Consider the following 18,235-nt stretch of genomic DNA (forward strand, 5'->3'; position numbering starts at 1 on the left):
AATGACCAAAAAATAAAAAGTCTCTTGGCCAGGGATAGTGGCCCATGCCTGTAATCCTAGCTATTCAGGAGGCTGTACCTGAGAATGGAGGTATGGAGGTTCAAAGCCAGCCTAGGCACTAAAGACCATGAGACTCTTATCTCCAATTAACCGCTAGAAAAAGGGGAAGTGGTGCTGCGCTCAAGGGTTAGGGCAATAGCCTTAAGCTGTAGGGCTCAGGGACAATTCCCAGGCCCAGGGGTAGAGCAGTAACCTTGAGCTGAAGAGTTCCGGGCAGCACCCAAGCCCAGAGTCCAAGCCCTATGACTGACAAAAAAAAAAAGTTAGTCTGGGGCCGGGAGTTTGGCCTAGTGGTTAAAGTGCTTGCCTAACATGCATGAAGACCTGGGTTCGATTCCTTGGTACCACATATAGAAAAAAGCCGGAAGTGGTGCTGAGGCTCAAGTGGTAGAGCTCTAGCCTTGAGAAAATCCAAGGATAGTGCTCAGGCCCTGGCAAAAAAAAAAAAAAAAAAGTAAGTCTCTTGGATCTCACACCTGTAATCCTAACTTACCTAGGATACCTAAGATCCAAGGATCAAGGTTTGTAGTCAAATATTCATGCCTGAAATCCCAGCACTCAGGACTGGGACAAGGGGCTAGAAGCATGGCCTAATGGTAAAGTGTTTGCCTAGTGTGCAGGAAGCCCTAGGTTTGCTTCCTCGGTACCACATACACAGAAGGGGTCAGAAGTGGTGCTGTGGCTCAAGTGGTAGTGCACTAACTCAAGGACAGTGCCCAGGCTAGGCCAAAAAAAAAGAAAAAAAGGGGTATCCAGAGGGGGTGATAGTTACATACGTCAGGTAATGAGTTAATTTCTTTCTTATCTTTTTTTGTGTGTGTGTGGTCAGTAGTGGGACTTGAACTCTGGGCATGGGAACCATCCCTGAGCTCTTCAGCTCAAAGCTATCACCCTACTCCTGGGCCTGGGCATTGTCCCTAACCTCTTCAGCTCAAGATTTTCACCCTACGTCTAGAGCCACAGCACCACTTCCATTTTTCTGGTGATTCATTGGAGATAAAAGTCTCACCGACTTTTGAGTGCCTGGGCTGGCTTTGAACCATGATCCTCAGATCTCAACCTCCTAAGTAGCTGGGATTATTGACATGAGCCACCATACCTAACATGAGTATATTTCTTTTCTTTCTTTCTTTTTTTTTTTTTTTTTTTTTTGCCAGTCCTGGGCTTGAGCTCAGGGCCTGAGCACAGACCTTGGACTTTCTCAAGGCTAGAGCTCTAGCTCTTGAGCCTCAGCACCACTTCTATGTATGTAGTACAGAGGAAATGATCCTGTGTCTTGGTGCATGCTAGGCAAGCACTCTACCACTAGGCCAAACTCCCGGCCCCGAGTACATTTCTTTATAGACAATGTCACCTATTCCCTTACTCTCTTCCAGTAAGTTTTGTTGCTGTTGTTTTTGGTCAGTCATTGGGCTTGAACTCTGGCCTGGGTGCTATACCTGAGCTCTTCAGCTCAATCTTTTGTGCCCAGGCTGGCTTTGAACCTCAATTCTCCGTTTTAAAAATTCAAAATTCTAGGGCTGGGAGTTTGGCCTAGTGGTTAAAGTGCTTGCCTAGCATGCATGAAGACCCGGGTTCGAATCCTCGGTACCACATATAGAAAAAAGCTGGAAGTGGTGCTGAGGCTCAAGTGGTAGAACTCTAGCCTTGAGAAAGTCCAAGGACAGTGCTCAGGCACTGAGCTCAACCCCAGGACTGGCAAAAAAAAAAAAAAATCAAAATTCTAAAGTAATTCAAAACATTTCCCCGAAGTGGACTGACATGTTATAAAACCCTTCTAGCAGAGCCCCCTAGTGGTCCTAAAAGAACTCTATTTTGCACATAGGTCACTTTACAATGAATTACTGCCATACTATAAATAACACAATTACCTACATACCTGTCAACACATTTAAAACAAATTATCTTGAGCTTTGAAGAAACTTTCTTTTTGTCAGTCAAGGGTCTTGAACTCTGGACCGGGCACTGTCCCTGAACTCATTAGCTCAAGGCTATGGCCCAGCTCCTTGAGCCACCTCTGGTTTTCTAGTGGTTAATTAGAGATAAGAGTCATGGACTTAAGTGTTCAGCCTGACTTTGAACCATGATCCTCAGATCTCAACCTCCTGAGTAGCTGGGATTACAGGCCTGAGTCACTGAGCCTGGCCTGAGAGACTCATCTCCATGTAACCATCAGAAAACCAGGAGTGGAGCTGTAGCTTAAAGTGATAAGGTCGCTGGCTTTGAGCTGAAAAGCCCAGGGACAGCACCCAGGCCCAGATTTCAAATCCCAGGACTGACCAAAAGAAAGTACATAAGACTTAGATATACAATGTCACATACTTTCAGAATGTTAGTTTACATAAACGTCTATCTCTATCTCCCCTAGGTAATAAAGAACACTACCGGCAAGAAGAAAAAGCATTGGGCCAGGAGTTTGGCCTAGTGATAGAGTGCCTGCTTAGCATGCACGAAGACTTGTGTTCGATTCTTCAGTTCCTACATACATAGAAAAAGCCAGAAGTGGAGTGGTGGCTCAAGTGGTAGAGCTCTAGCCTTGAGAAAGCCACAAGGCAGTGCTCAGGCCCTGAGTTCAAGCCTCAGGACTGGCAAAAAAAAAATGAAAAGCATCATTTTGATCTGCTGTGAGCTTCTAAATTTAGCCCTAGGCCAGCATTGATCATAATGTACTATGTATTTGAAATGTAGAAAACAGATCAGACCTCCCACCAGTGTGGTTTTTACAGTATCTTCAGCCTAACATGTAGTTTATTTCAACAAATAAATAGCATAGAATATATGCTTTCTTATTATATATGTTTCTATCAAACCCAGAGATTTTTTTTAAGGTGGCAGCTATTTTAGTATGAAGCCTCATAATTTCATTCTGTCCAAGGTCAATGCAGCTACACATGGAACATAACTAATGGGGCCTTCACATTTCTCATTCGAAATATGAGTTACCTTTCCAGTAGGCTGCCCTATGCTGACGATCCCAATTTTTCTTTGCTGAGTTAGTCAATTTCTTTCACTTCTCTAAAGCAGAGTCCTCTGTTTTATAGCCTAGAATCACCAGGAAGCCACTTTTCAAAATCCTGGGCCCCAGGCCCCGAGTTCAAGTCCCACAACTGACAAAAAAAAAGAGCCAGGGGCCGGGAGTTTGGCCTAGTGGTTAAAGTGCTTGCCTAGTATGCATGAAGACCCGGGTTCGATTCCTTGGTACCCACATACATAGCAAAAAGCCACAAGTGGTGCTGAGGCTCAAGTGGTAGAGTGCTAGCCTTGAGAAAGTTCAAGGACAGTGCTCAAGCCCTGAGCTCAAGCCCAGGACTGGCAAAAAAAAAAAAAAAAAAAAAAGAGCCAGGTGAAATGGCTCATGCCTATAATTCTAGCTACTCAGGAGCCTGAGATCTGAGGATCAAGGTTCCAAGCCAGCCTGGGCACAAAAGGACCTGAGAGTCATCTCCAGTTAACCTGGATATTTTTTTTTTTTTGCAGGTCATGGGACTTGAACTCTGGGCTCTTCAGCTCAAGGCTACCACCCTACCCCTGAGCCACAGTCCCACTTCCAATTTTCTAGTGGTTAATTGAAGATAAGAGTCTCACGTTCTTTAGCACCTGGGCTGGCTTTGAACCTTGAGCCTCAGACCTCAAGCCTCCTGAATAGCTAGGAATACAGGCGTGAACCACTGTGCCTGGCTATTTTTTTGTCACTCCTGGGACTTGAACTCAGGACCTGGGCACTGTCCCTGAGCTTCTTTTGCTGAAGGCTAGTGCTCTACCACTTGAGGAACAGTATTACTTCCAGCTTTTTATGATTATGTGGTACTGAGGAATTGAACCCAGGGCTTCATGCATGCTAGGCAAGTACTCTACGACTAAACCACTTTGCCAGGCCATTTTTTGTTTGTTTGTTTTAGTGGGTGGCAGTCGGTACTGGGGCTTGAACTCTAGGCCTGGGTGCATGTCTGAGCTTTTCAGCTCAAGGCTATCACTCTACTTTGAGCCACAGCGCCACTTCCATTTTTCTGGTGGGTATGGAGTTTGCTACCCACATGGATCCTCAGATCTCAGCCTCCTGATTAACAAGGGTTATAGGTGTGAGCCTCTGGCACCAGGCTGTAATGAATTTCCTTCCCCTTCCCTATAAGGTTGAAACTCCAAAAACCAAAGATTTAGTGTCCTTATTGTCTCATTCTTTTGTCCTCTCCTTTTATAGCCTCCCTGCCCCATTTCATTGTAAAGTACTAGCTTATCAGCTTATCCATTTATGTACAAGTTCTATAGGCCTCAATTCCCAGACCATGTGCTTCTCTAGTAACTGGTATTACACATTTAATGTCCTATAACTCAGCTACAGAATTGCCTATTTTAGTCAGACACTAGTGCTCACACTGGTAATTCTAGCTACTCAGGAGACAGATTATCTGAGGATTGCAGCTAAAAGCCAATCCAGAAAAGTCTCCTATCTCCAATTAACCACCAAAAAAGCCAGAAGTGGAGCTGTGGTTCAAATGGTAAAGCATTAACCTAGAGCAAAAAAGTTCAGGGACAGTACCCAGGCCCAGTTGAAGTTTGGTAGGTGCACACACACACACACACACACACACACACACACACGCCTATTTTTCAGCTTCAAATCCTTCTCTTCAGAGCCTTAACTGCACAAACACAAAAGAATTACCTTATGCTGCTGGTAATGTGGCTTAGTGATAAAGTACTTGCCTAACATGTATGAAGCCCTGGGTTCAATTTTTCAGTGCCACATAAGCAGAAAAAGCTGAAGTGGTGCTACAGCTTATGTGATAAAACATTAGTCTAAAGTAAAAAGCTCAGGGCAGTACCCAGCCCCTGAATTCAGGCCTCAGAACTGCCAAAAAAAAAAATTACACTGACCAACCACCAAAGTGGTTTTTTTCCCACATGTGGAAGACTACAGAGGTCAGCTCCTCTGTAAGTGAAATCAAGTACCAGAAGAGGCTGGGAGTTTGGCCTAGTGGTAGAGTGCTTGCTTAGCATACACTAACACCTGGATTTGATTCCTCAATACCACATACATAGAAAAAAAAAACAGCAGTAGTGCTGTGGCTCAAATGGTAGAGCTCTGGCCTTAAGGAAAGCCCAAAGACAGTGCTCAGGCCCTGAGTTCAAACTCCAAGATTGTAAAAAAAAAAAAAAAAAAAAAAAAAACGCCAGCTTTCCAAGGTAGATGTTATTTTAACATTTACTATGGGAGACTTAGGGCTTCTTAAATATCAGTGGCTCATTTTCATTTTATTGTCAGGTGGAAATGCAGAATTATACCTGGAAAAATTGTAGAGAAGACGATGGCTTTTTTATTTTTTTTTGGTCTGTTGTGGAGCTTGAACACAAGCACTGGACTGTCCCGGAGTTTTTCTACTCAATTCTAGCACTCTATCACTTGAGCCACCACCTCATTTCCGGTTAATCTGATGTAAGAGTCTCAAGGACTTTCCTGTCTAGGCTGGTTTCAAACCACAATCCTCAAATCTCAGTCTTCTGATTAAACAGGAATACAGGCATGAGCCACCAGTGCCAGGATGTGGTGGCTTGTATTAGCAGTACTGGGATTTGAACTCAGAATCTCATGTATGCTTGAAAGGCATTTATTTTGCCACAAGAGCCAAGTTCCCGTTTTTTTTTTTTTTTTCTTTTTGGCCAGATTGGGGCTTGAACTCAGGGACTGAGCACTGTCCTTGGGCTTTCTCAAGGTTAGAGTTCTACCACTTAGCCACAGCACCACTTCTGGCTCTTTATATGTGGTACTGAGGAATCGAATCTGGGTCTTCGTGCATGCAAGGCAAGCACTCTACCATTATGTCAAACTCCTGGCCCAGTTCCCTTATTTCTTGTGAGAGAGGGTGAAAATTATAAAGATCCACCAAAGGAGCAATATCAGGTAAAACAAATTATTCATGGGGAATTTTACCAAGTTTTTGCTGTGTTATACCTACTATTTATATAGGAAATTGATTAGCAAGCACAAAGGGGTTAGAAGGGAAATTTTAAAGGAAAATAAGATTTAAAAAAATACCCCAAGCCTACAGGAATGTCTAATATACAAGCTATATAGAATGTACACTTTGATCAATTAATGTATTCTCTTTAAAGAAAACATCATCAGCTCATGCTTGCAATCCTCACTACTAAGGAGGCTGAGCTCAGAGTATGAAGGTTTGAAGTCAGCTGGGGCAGAAAGGTCTATGAGACTTGTCTTTAACCACCCAAAAGCCAGAAGTAGAGCTGTAGCTAAAGTGGGACAATGTTAGCCTTGAGCAAAGAAGCTAAGGGACAGCTCAGCTCCTAGGTCTAACCTGGTCTAACCTGAACCCATAGTAAATTAAAAAAAAAAAGGAAAAGGAAAATGCTGCTCATATTATAGAATAACAGTATTATAAAATAGTTAATGGGGCCAGGAGTTTGGCCTAATGGTAGAGTGCTTGCCTAGAATGTACAAAGACCCGGGTTTGATTCCTCGGTACCACATACATAGAAAAAAGCCGGAACTGGTGCTTTGGCTCAAGTAATAGAGCTGTAACCTTGAGAAAGCCCAGGGATAGTGCTCAGGCCCTGAGCTCAAGCCCAGGACTGGCGGGGAAAAAAAAAAAAAGGGCCGGGAGTTTGGCCTAGTGGTTAAAGTGCTTGCCTAGCATGCGTGAAGACCCAGGTTCGATTCCTTGGCACCACATACATAGAAAAAAGCCGGAAGCGGTGCTGAGGCTCAAGTGGTAGAGCTCTAGCCTTGAGAAAGTCCAAGGACAGTGCTCAGGCCCTGAGCTCAAGCCCAGGACTGGCAAAAAACAAAAAAAACCAGCAGCAAAAAAACTTAGTCAAGCCGGGCACAGTGGCTCACTCCTGTAATCCTAGCTACTCAGAAGGCAGAGATCTGAGGATCTCGGTTCAAAAGCAGCCTGGGCACTAAAGACTGTGAGACTCGTATCTTCAATTAACTGCTAGATAGAAGTAGCACTGAAGCTCCAGAGGTAGGGCAGTAGCCTTGAACTCAAGAGCTCAGGGAGAGTGCCTAGCCCCAGAGTTCAAGCATCACGACCTCCCAAAAGAAAAAATAAAACATTTTTACAATTTACATATGTTAATATCTGTGCTTGTTAATTTTATGTCAACTTGACTGAACTATGGGTTGCCCAGATATTTCAAACATCCTTATTGTTTCTCTGGATGTGTTTCAAGATGAGCCTAACAAGTACTGGTAGACTGAAGCAGATTGAGCTTCCTGATGTGAATGGGACTCATCCAAACAGGTGAAGGCTAAAGAGAAGAAAAAGGCTGACCCTTCCGGAGTAAGGGAGAATTTTCCTTTTTTTTTTTTTTTTAATGCGTCATGGGCCTTGAACTTGGCTTAGGTACTGTCCCTAAGCTCTACAGCTTATGGCTACTGTCCTACCCTTGAGCCCAAGCCCCACTTCCCATTTTCTAGAGATTAATTGGAGATAAGAGTCTCAGGTCCTTTAGCACCCCGGGCTGGCTTTGAACCATGATCCTCAGATCTCTGCCTTCTGAGTAGCTAGGATTATAGGCATGAGCCACCGTGCCCACCTTTCCTTTTATACACACTTTTTGGGTTCTTAAGCTTTCAGACAGATCGGAAACTGTACAGTTTACCAACTATTCTGCAGTTTTCAGGCTTTGTTAGCTTTCATACTTGCCTTGCATGGCCAATTTGTCTCTCTTTCTTCTTTCCCTCTCTACTTTTCCATATCTCTGCCTCTATGGATATATATCTTTTTATAGGCCTGGCAATTAATGCAACCAGTAATGAATATTCAGCTGAATCCAGTGCTTCCATCTTGTATCTAAGTATGATCTTCAATTCATCACTAAATAGGTACATTCTGATTCTGGCTTTATCCCTCTATGTTAGGAGTAATTAAAATTAAACATATATTCAAGAAATATGCTAGGCTAACTTCAAAATGTATAAAACCAGTTATTCTAAAACATAATTCTGCTTTTCAAATGAATTGAGATGGTGCATAAAATTGTTACAAACACTATAAGGCAGTTTTTGGACATACATCTTTAAGATTTCAAATATATCGGGTAAAAATGAAGGTAATTTCACACAATCGTATAAGATACAGCTTAGATTTACTTGCTCAAAGGTTGCTAATATTGAACAGAACTCTCCCAAGTATCACATAAAAATATGGATCTATTGCTTGCTTTTCCATCAGTCAGATCACATAAAAGAGACCCCTCCTGGCCCTTGCTCTGGTGTGCAACCAAAAGGCCAAGTGCAAATGTTAATGTAATCTAAGCTTGTTTTTAGTAACAGTTCTCAAATCACATTATTTTTTTAAGTACAGATATCAAGAGTCTCATTTAACCTTTAGTTTACTGTTTAAGAAAAAAAGAAATCCAAGAATGTAAGGTGACAACATGTAAGAGGTGACATATTTTCTTGTGGGCTGCAATGTTGTTCTATATTACATGGGTCCAGGATTCTAAAACTATACAAGAATCACTATTCTCAACCTGTGACATACATTTTAGCACTGCAAACATTTCTGGCTTCAGATTCTCAAGTAGTACTAGTATAACATTGCCCAATGTATCTAAGTAAGTCAAAGTGTATGCTATCAATTTCAATCACTTCTGCAGAATCTTGGTATGTGTGCTGCTCCTGGGGCCTAAACTTTTGTGCTCAAGGCTAGCCCTCTTCCACTTGAGCCATAGTCTACGCCCAGCTTTGTTTGGAGCTGGGAGAGGGGTTTCAGTGGAGATAAGCGTCTCATGGACTTTCCTGTGTGAGCCAGCTCTGAACTGCGATCCTCCTGTGTAGCTAGGTTAGAGGTATGAGCCACTGCGCACTTCAGCAGAAATTATTTGATATCTACCAAATCTTAACATTTTTAAATTGTTACATCAAGATTAAGCCACAATGCACACATTCCTGAGTCTTGTCCATTATGATGACACTTGTTTTTTTCCAGGATTTTCTGCATTCAGCTTAAAAGGTGCTTCTTCCCAAGAAATTGAAGTTTTCTGTCAAATGCACTTGATCGAATAGGAGAATTAGGTTCATAAAATGGATTCATTGCAAACTTAATGTATAACTCATAGACATCAGTAAAGAAGTTCTTTATTCCATCTTCTTGCTTTATATCATGAAGCATAATAAATTTCATATGCCCTGCAGTGACAAATGCTGACACAAACCATTCATTGAATTTGTCTACGGTTTTTAAATACATATTGTTTGAAAGCCACATGTTTTCGTCCACAAGGTCAAGAGCAGCGTGAGCTATAAACTGGTTCAGATGGCGATGATCATCTTTGGATTCTGCTTTCCCAGCTGGCAAGAATTCCATTTCAAAAACTGGATTATCATGGTGGCCAACAATTACAAAGTAGAAGCTTCCAGACATTCTCTTCAATATATAGTTCCTATGAAGAGATTTTCGTAGCAGCAAGGACTCAGATTTGGTGGCTGATGAGAAGGGAGTCAGGACTCACTTGTAGAAATAGCAGCTGTCCTTGGTGTTGCTAGGGTGATTGAGACTTCTGTAGTGAGATGCCAACAGTGGAACCACCAAGTAAGCAACGAAGACCCGCACTCCTCAGTTTCAACCTTGACAGCACTATTTCTCTACAGAGGCAACAAATAAACGTAACAAATGAACATATAAGTTCTCCTCTAGTGTAATTTCTATTCAAGACTTAGAACAAAAAGTGCATTATGATAAATTTTAAAATATACATTTATTGGTACAAAGAAAAAACAAAAAGGAGGACTAGTGAGATAAAAGGTATACAGATGCCCTGTAAACCCCATAAAATGAAAAGTGAAGTTGAAAAGCTGCAAAAAGTATAAAGGAGACAGGGATAATGAGATGAAAATGAGGTCAAAGCAAAAATTTTTCATACAACATATGAGAACTATTTTTCACATCTTTGTTAGATTGAAAAATGCTAATTCATAATGAATCAGTGTGTCTAGCTCTCCTTGGCTTCCTTTCCCCAGTCTTTCTCCTCCATCGCTCTGCCTTCAACCATAACTTACAGGGAAGATGGAGGGAGCATGTCAGGATTCACAGTGTAGGGGGGAGGTAGGGTTACCTTAGATATGTAAAGCTTTTTGAATTAGAAGGAAAGTTCACAAATGTTCTATTTAAGCGATTCGGTCTCAGTCATTTCTTGGATGAGACGTAAGAAAGGATTGAAAGATGATGGCCTGAGCTATTTAGAGGCTTTAGGCGCCACAAATTTATCCTTTCTTCCCTCCCTTCCCCTCTCTCCTTCCTCTCTTGTTCCCTCTTTTCTTTTCTCTTCCCTTTCCTTCTATCCCTCATGTCTTTATGTTCTCTCACTTCTTCTCTTTAACCTTTCCTTTTTAAATTATCCAATATTTATTGGAAATGAAATATCCGCTACTTTTTTTTTTTTTTTTGCCAATCTTGGTGCTTGAACTTCGGGTCTAGGCACTGTCCTTGGACACTTTTTTTTTTTTTTTTTTTTTTGCCAGTCCTGGGCTTGAGCTCAGGGCCTGAGCACTGTCCTTGGACTTTCTCAAGGCTAGAGCTCTACCACTTGAGCCTCAGCACTACTTCCGGCTTTTTGCTATGTATGTGGTACTGAGGAATTGAACCCGGGTCTTCGTGCATGCTAGGCAAGCACTTTAACCACTAGGCCAAACTCCCGGCCCCCTTGGACACTCTTTTCTCAAGGCTAGCCCTCTGCCATTTCTGCCTTTTTTCTGTGTATGTGGTACCTAAGAATCGAACTCAGGGCTTCGTGCATGCTAGGTGACCACTCTACCACTAGGCCACACTCCAGTCCCTATTAGCCACTTTCTAGGTACTCTCTTCAGTGAACAAAGTTCACAGATTCTATGCCTTATATCTTTCTTAGAGGGTGGAGGAGGCTTGAACTCAGAGCCTGTGTACTCTCTCAGCTCTGTGCTCGACTAGTGCTCTACCTACCACTCGAGCCACAATGTCACTTCCAGCTTTTTGGTGATTAATTGGAGATAAGAGGATAAAAGTCTCACAGACTTCTATCTTGACTGAGATCCTCAAATCTCATCCTCCTGAAAAACTAGGATTACAGGTGTATGCCAGTGATGCCCAGGTCAGTCTTAAATCTTAGTGGAATAGAAATGGAAAACATAATCCGTAATCTACACATATGTTCTCAATGGATACCTGATCCAAAAATATACGTACATTCATGTATATTTGCATACATTATGTCAGGACAATAGCTGAGAAAACTTCTGGTGTAGAAGGAGCACTTTGGAGTTTGAGTCCTCAGAACATGATGGCCCCTGGTGACAGCTCTCTGGTGAAGAAGTACGTTTATGAGCCCACAGGCTTGCTTTGTTTGAAAGACTTTTCATACATATTGTATGTAAAAGGCTTCTCATGTGAATTGCCTGGTGCATTTGTAGGGCTGATGCTGATAGAAACCTTTGTGACAAACAAATGACCTCACTCCTGCCTTCTCTAGGGGGCTAATCAGTGAGAGACAACTACTGATACTGGGACAGTCCTCACATTTGTTTTGCAGCTTCGTGTAATATTGGTGTCTATCATACAAAGAGTTTCCCTTATTTCTCTGGTGAATAGAGACAGGCTCAGAGAAGGACTGCTCTAGCCTGGAAAGAAACCTTGGTTGCACCTCTACTGGATCTTGATAGCCATGTCCTTTCAGTGACTTTCCAGGACCCGCAGGAATCCATCCTTGCTCATCTGGTGTTATGTGTGCTCTTACAAGAAATAAAGTTCCTCCTAGGGACTAGAACCATTCTCTATCTGGATGATGAAGAAGGAAAATAGTTGATTTTCTTGACTAATAGTACTGCATTTACTTGAGTAGATTTTCATTATTTTTTTTCTCTCTTTTTTTTTTTTTTTTTTTTTTTTTTTTTGCCAGTCCTGGGCTTGAGCTCAGGGCCTGAGCACTGTCCTTGGACTTTCTCAAGGCTAGAGGTCTACCACTTGAGCCTCAGCACCACTTCCGGCTTTTTTCTATGCATGTGGTACCGAGGAATTGAACCCGGGTCTTCATGCATGCTAGGCAAGCACTTTAACCACTAGGCCAAACTCCCGGCCCCATAGATTTTCATTATTGTTATCTCTTTCCAAGGGAGTATGCTGGGGAGTCTTGAAAAGTAACCCTCTATTGTCTTCTAGGGGGTTACTATGGACAACTGATTATGCCTGGCTCTGACCACTGTATAAGGGCCTGTGCTAAGGAAAGTACATTCTTGACTCTGAATACTGACGTGGACTAAGACAACTGGTTTCATACAAACATTGGTCAAGTCTCCCATTAATTTCATGTTTCTGCTACTTGATTCACATTTCTCTTTCACAATGGACTTGTCCTGGCAGAGGCTGTTGGTCAAGTGCTCCAGAACCAAGTGCAAAATACCTTCATTCTTATGCTTTTCTGGCTGCAGCCATGAGTGAAGACTCTCAAATTTTGTGAGTTCCTGCACACCAGTAATTGCTGAGCTGACTTTTGGGGGCCAGGAGCATAGCCTAGTGGAGGAGTGCTTGCCCAACAAGGCACAAAAGCCCTGGATTTGATTCCTCAGTACCACATACACAGAAAAAGCCAGAAGTGGTGCTGTGGCTTAAAACCTTGAGCAAAAAGTGTCGAAGCATAGTGCCCAGGCCCTGCGTTCAAGCCCCAGGACTAGCCAAAAAAAAAAAAAAAAAAAGGTATTTTGGGAATAGTTCACAATGAAAAGAGTTTCTGAGCTTTAAAGTCATTCCTAGCAACAATTCTTAGATTTAAATTTGGATAGTCTTGGCTGTCTTGCATCTCTGGGAATTTGTTTCACCAAGTGGTCAATGTTTTCAAGGCTATAAGCTTTTGTCCATTTCATTTTAAACTTTAAACAGAGTAATTCTGTCCTGCACATTGAGATTATATACAGATATCTATCTTTCTGCCTCTTTTTTTTGGGGGGGAGGGAGGGAGGGGAGAATGGGACTTGAACTCAGGACCCTAGCACTGTCCTTGAGCTTCTTTTGCTCAGGGATAGCACTCTACCACTTGAGTCACAGTGCTACTTCTGGCTTTTTCTATTTTTGTGGTACTGAAGAATTGAACCTTGGGCTTCATGCATGCTAGGCAAGCACTCTACCATGAAGCCCCATTCTAAGCCCCTCTGCTTTTCTCTTTTTTGTTTGTTTATCCTGGTTTGGTTTTGTTTTTTATTTGTTTGTTTTCCCAGTCCAGGGGACTGAATTCAGGGCCTGAGCACTGTCCTTGGACCTTCCTCAAGACTAGCATTCTACCACTTGAGCTCCAGCACCACTTCTGGCTTCTCTCTGTGTGTGGTACTAAGGAATCAAACCAAGGTCTTTGTGCATGCTAGACAAGCCCACTCTACCACAAGGCCAAACTCTTGGCCCCAGCTGCTTTGTCTTAATGTATCTTTTTATTTTTATTTTATTTTATTTTTTTTGCCAGTCTTGGGCTTGAGCTCAGGGCCTGAGCACTGTCCTTGGATTTTCTCAAGGCTAGAGCTCAACCACTTGAGCCTCAGCACCACTTCCAGTTTTTTTCTATGTATGTGGTACCAAGGAATTGAACCCGGGTGTTCATGCATGCTAAGCAAGCACTTTAACCACTAGGCCAATCTCCCGGCCCGTGTATCTTTTTATTATTGGCAATTAAAGGTTGGTTATCTAGGATTATCTAGGATTTGTTAAGAGGTTTTGTTTTGTGGGACTTGAACTAGGCTTGGGCACTGTCCCTGAGCTCTTCAGCTAAAGGCTACCACACTACCCCTAGGCCTGGGCATTGTCCCAGTGCTCTTCAGCTCAAGGCTAAGCCACACCCTTGAGCCAAGCCCCACTTCCTCTTTTGTAGGGGATAACTAGAGATAAGAGTCTCAGGTCCTTTTGTGCCTGGGCTGGCTTTGAACCTTAATCTTCAGATCTTAGCCTCCTGAGTAGCTAGGATTACAAGCATGAGCCACCATGCCCAGCTTAGTTGTTGGGGTTATAGTTACTTAAGAGTACATTTCTTTTTGGACAGTGTCACTCCTTCACTTGCTTTCTTCCACTCACCTGACTGGTATACTACCACTTAGGCCATACCTCCACTACTACTACTACTACTGACTTTTTGCTGGCTAATGTGAGAGAAGAGCCAGGGCTGACAGAACCATGATCCTCAGATCTGGCCTCCTGAATAACTAGGACTCTTTCTTATACTGTTCTCTCCTACAATGATTTCATTCCTACACATAGCTCACTCACTCTACATCTCTTTTCCATGCCTATGTCATTTAGCTCAGTACTAACCCAATTTTTTAAAGAATGCTTTGTCCTCACCTGAACAAGCAGTTCCCATGGTACTAAGCTATGACAGATGTAGAGATAACAAAGTCCTGTCGAGTGAGCCCAGGCAGCACGTGGAAATGTGATTCCAGAGCTAAAGAAATACAGATTTGAGTCATTTGCATTGACATGAATTTGAAGTTAGGGGAACTTCAGATTTAGGGTGACAGTGTACTGTGAGAAGAACAAGACATCACTGAGACAGTCATATTAAAGGCTCAATATTGTGTATTTCATCCAGCAAAAGAAAGTGATATGGGTCAGAAGGTTAGTATTTGTGGACCTAGATAACAGCTACCTCTTATCACTAAAGCCTTAGGACAAGGATTTTAAAACTTCCATTTCTTTTTCTTTTTTTAAATTGCATTTTATTGCCTGGCTAATGTATATAGGGGTTACAGTTACATTGGTCAGGTAATAGGTACATTACTTCTTGTATCTTGATACCCCTTCTCATGTTTTTATCCTCCTTTCTCTCCCTGCAGTCTTCCATTTGTTTTTGTTTTTTGCCAGTCCTGGGCCTTGCACTCAGGGCCTGGGCACTGTCCTTGGGCTTTCTTAAGGCTAGAGCTCTAACACTTGAGCCACAGCATCATTTCTGGCTTTTTCCTATGTATGTGGTACCGAGGAATCAAATCCGGGTATTAATGCATGCTAGGCAAGCACTCTACCACTAGGCTAAACCCGAGCCCCTCCACTTGTTTTCTTTACCTCTCCAACTAGCATAGTTCTTCATAGGCTAATGCTCTGCTGTTGACTTACTTTTTTCTCTTACCAGGTCAATTTGTATTTCTCCTATATGGCTGAGAGAGGGAGAGAGAGAATGTGTGTGTGTGTGTAAGTTTTGGGCTTGAACTCAGTGCCTGGGCCCTGCACTTGAGCTTCCTGGCTCCAAGGCTATTACTCTATTACTTGAGCCACAGTTCCAAATAAGAGTCTTTCTGACTTTCCTACTTGGGTTGGCTTAGAACTAAAATCCACAAACCTCAACTTTCTGAGTAGCTAGGATTACTGGCATGAGCCACCTGTGCCTGGCTTAGTATCTTTTTTTTTCTTACTATGGTGGGAAATCTGATCAAGAGTGTTCAAACCTGGAGGTGGGCACGGTGGCTCACACTTAGCTACTCAGGAGGCTGAGATCTGAAGATCATGATTCAAAGCCAGCCCAGGCATGAAAGTCCATGAGACTCTTATAGCTAATTAGCCATCAGAAAACCAGAAGTGGCACGGTGGCTCAAGGGGTAGGGCAGTAGCCTTGAACTCAAGAGCTCAGGGACAGCACTGAGGCCCAGAATTCAAGCCCTTTGCCACACCCAAAGAAAAAAAAAAAAAAAGAATGTTCAAAATTAGGTGCCCACCTGGATATTTATAAGTTAAAATTAACATATATACATGATAGTACTGGAATTCCTATTTAGCATCATTAGGGAAACAAATAGCAGACATATAAATTGGAAAATTAGTAAAATTATTCCATAGCACACATGTACATAATCCTAAAGACACATGCACATATTAAAAAGAAAGACCATATGGAGAACCTCAAAACTCTCAGGATAAAATGCAGCGTAGGTGCAAGTGGTTGATGCTATTAATCCTAGCTATTCAGGAAGCTGAGATCTGAGAATCCCAGTTCAAAGCTAGATACTCTAACCTCCAATTAACCACTAAAAAACTGGTAGTAGAGTACCAGACGAGTAAAAAAAAACCTAAGAAACAGCCCCAGGTACCAAGTCCAAGCCTCAGGATGGACACAACAGAAAATAAAAATATGCATAAAGTACAGGTTATAAAGTCAATAGTCAGGTGAATGGCATGTGCTAGGAGTCCCAGCCACTTGGAAAGCTAAACTAGGGGGATCATTTGAACTCAGGAATTAAGATTCCAGATTAAGAAACACGGCAAAACTTTTTTCTTTCTCTTGTAGGTCGTGGGACTTGAACTCTGGGCCTGGGTGTTGTCCCTGAGCAGTTCTGCTCAAGGCTACAGCCCTATCCCTTGAGCCACAGTGCCACTTCCAAAACTTTTATCTCTAATAAATAGATAAATGGATGAATGAACAAAGACTTTTTAAAAAGTCAGCTGCAACTCCAGGTGTGGTAATACATACCTTCAATTTCCAGCATTTGGGAGGCTGAAGGAAGATTGAGAGAGTTCAATGCCAATCCAGGCAATACAGTAAAACCCTGTTGCAAAAGAAAAAAAAAAAAGAGTGGAGCCATGGTTTAAGTAATAGAATGCCTGCCTATCAAGCAGGAAGCCCTGAGTTCAAACCCCAGTAACATCAAAAAAATAATAGAAGAAAAAAGTTGGGCTAGGAATGTGTCTTAGTGGTAGAGTGCTTGCCTAGCATTCATGAAGCCTTGGGTTCAATTGCTCAGTACTAAATAAACAGAAAAAGCCAGAAGTAGCACTGTGACTCAACTGGTAGAATGCTAGCCTTGAGCAGAAGCAGCTCAGGAACAGTGCCTAGGTATCGAGTTCAAGCTCCAGGACTGGCAAAAATAAAAAGAATCTCACACACTTTTCTACTTAGACTTTGATCTTCAGATCTGTCTCCGAGGTAGGATCACGTGTGAGCCACCAGTGCTATGTTATTGAATTTTTACGTCTACATAAAGTATCATAGTGATTTTGGTAGAGATGACACTGGATCTGTAATTTTATTTGTATTTACAGTGTTTTATAGTTCCAGGAAGGAGCTCTTTTTTTTTTTTTTCTTTGTGGGTCATAGGGCTTGAACTGTGGGTTTGGACACTGTCCCTAAGCTCTTCTGCTCAAGGCTATTACCCTGTCCCTGGGCCTGGTCCTTGTCCCTGAGCTCTTCAGCTTGAGGCTACCGCCCCACCCCTTGAGCCACAGCCCCACTTCCTGTTTTCTACTGAAGAATTGGAGGTAAGAATCTCTCTGTTCTTTAGTGCCTGGGCTGTCTTTGAAATATGATCCTTAGATCTCAGCTTCCTGAGTAGTTAGGATTACAGGCGTGAGCCACCACACCTGGCTCAAGAAGGAACTCTTATGAGACTCTAAATTGAGTAAATTAAAGAAGCTGAAAATTGGAGCTGTGGTTCAAGTGGTAGAGCACTAGCTTTGAGCAAAAGCAGCTCAGGGACCAAGACTGCCCTGAGTTCAAGCCCCAGTACCTATACACACAAACACATATACATACACATACACACATACACATACACACACGTACCCTAAAATTCAAATAGTATCTCAAGGAACCTTGAATAGCCAAACTTTTCTTTTTGGTGCTGATCTTAGGCTAGAGTACTGTCTTTAAACTGCTTACGCTTAAGGCTAGCTACACCTCCATTTCTAGTGTGTGTGTGTGTGTGTGTGTGTGTGTGTGTGTGTGTGCGTGTGTGCGTGTGCGTGTGTGTAATTTAAGCTAGTTTCATGGACTTTCCTGCGGGGGCTGGCTTTAAACTGCAATAGGATGACAGGCATGTTTTTTTGTGGTGGTGGTGTTTTTCAATTACCAAACTGAAGATTTTCAAAGACCAATCATTTGTATATTGCTTTTTGTATGTGAAGTTTATACTCTGTACCTACACATGTACTGCTACTGTTATTATTATGAACCCTTCATATAGTATTTATGGTATCATTCCTTTGTTTAATATATCATCTTTCTTGTAATTAGCTGTATAAAGCAAGTACTGAGGATTTTGCAACAACCAGTACAAGTTTTGCAGCATACTATTCTCTTAAAATACAGCTGTTTTCAAAGACACAAATGCACCTAGGTGCACCCATGCATACATCATTTTCTGTTTAAAGTTCCACAACAAACATCCCTGTGCTATAGCTTTAGCCTATCAACTTTTAAAGAATTACTACCTCAATCT

The 18,235-nt window shown here is 42.2% G+C and overlaps 2 protein-coding genes across 3 annotated transcripts; both read right to left on the bottom strand.

Annotated features, from left to right (window-relative positions):
• Window positions 1-9,020: 9,020 nt before the first annotated feature.
• On the bottom strand, window positions 9,021-16,632 carry LOC150055846 (trafficking protein particle complex subunit 2-like). Of its 2 annotated transcripts, none has more exons than XM_090343706.1 (2): window positions 16,492-16,632; window positions 9,021-9,670 (listed from the first exon to the last, which is right to left on the bottom strand). In XM_090343706.1, exon 2 carries the CDS (start codon window positions 9,447-9,449, stop codon window positions 9,027-9,029), a length of 423 nt encoding a protein of 140 aa, XP_090199832.1. In that variant the 5' UTR covers window positions 9,450-9,670; window positions 16,492-16,632; the 3' UTR covers window positions 9,021-9,026. The 2 variants fall into 2 exon arrangements, with proteins under 2 accessions (XP_090199832.1, XP_090199833.1); XM_090343707.1 differs by lacking the exon at window positions 16,492-16,632 and adding an exon at window positions 11,267-11,352.
• On the bottom strand, window positions 9,527-14,394 carry Zscan4 (zinc finger and SCAN domain containing 4). The gene is made up of 4 exons (XM_090343164.1): window positions 14,376-14,394; window positions 12,254-12,543; window positions 11,515-11,817; window positions 9,527-9,670 (listed from the first exon to the last, which is right to left on the bottom strand). The coding sequence occupies exons 1-4, from the start codon at window positions 14,392-14,394 to the stop codon at window positions 9,527-9,529; spliced, it is 756 nt and encodes a 251-aa protein (XP_090199290.1).
• Window positions 16,633-18,235: the final 1,603 nt, after the last annotated feature.

This window comes from Megascapheus bottae, chromosome 13 (assembly GCF_031878675.1).
Source record: "Megascapheus bottae isolate mThoBot1 chromosome 13, mThoBot2.hap1, whole genome shotgun sequence".
In the NCBI taxonomy this organism is placed as follows: Eukaryota; Metazoa; Chordata; class Mammalia; order Rodentia; family Geomyidae; genus Megascapheus; species Megascapheus bottae.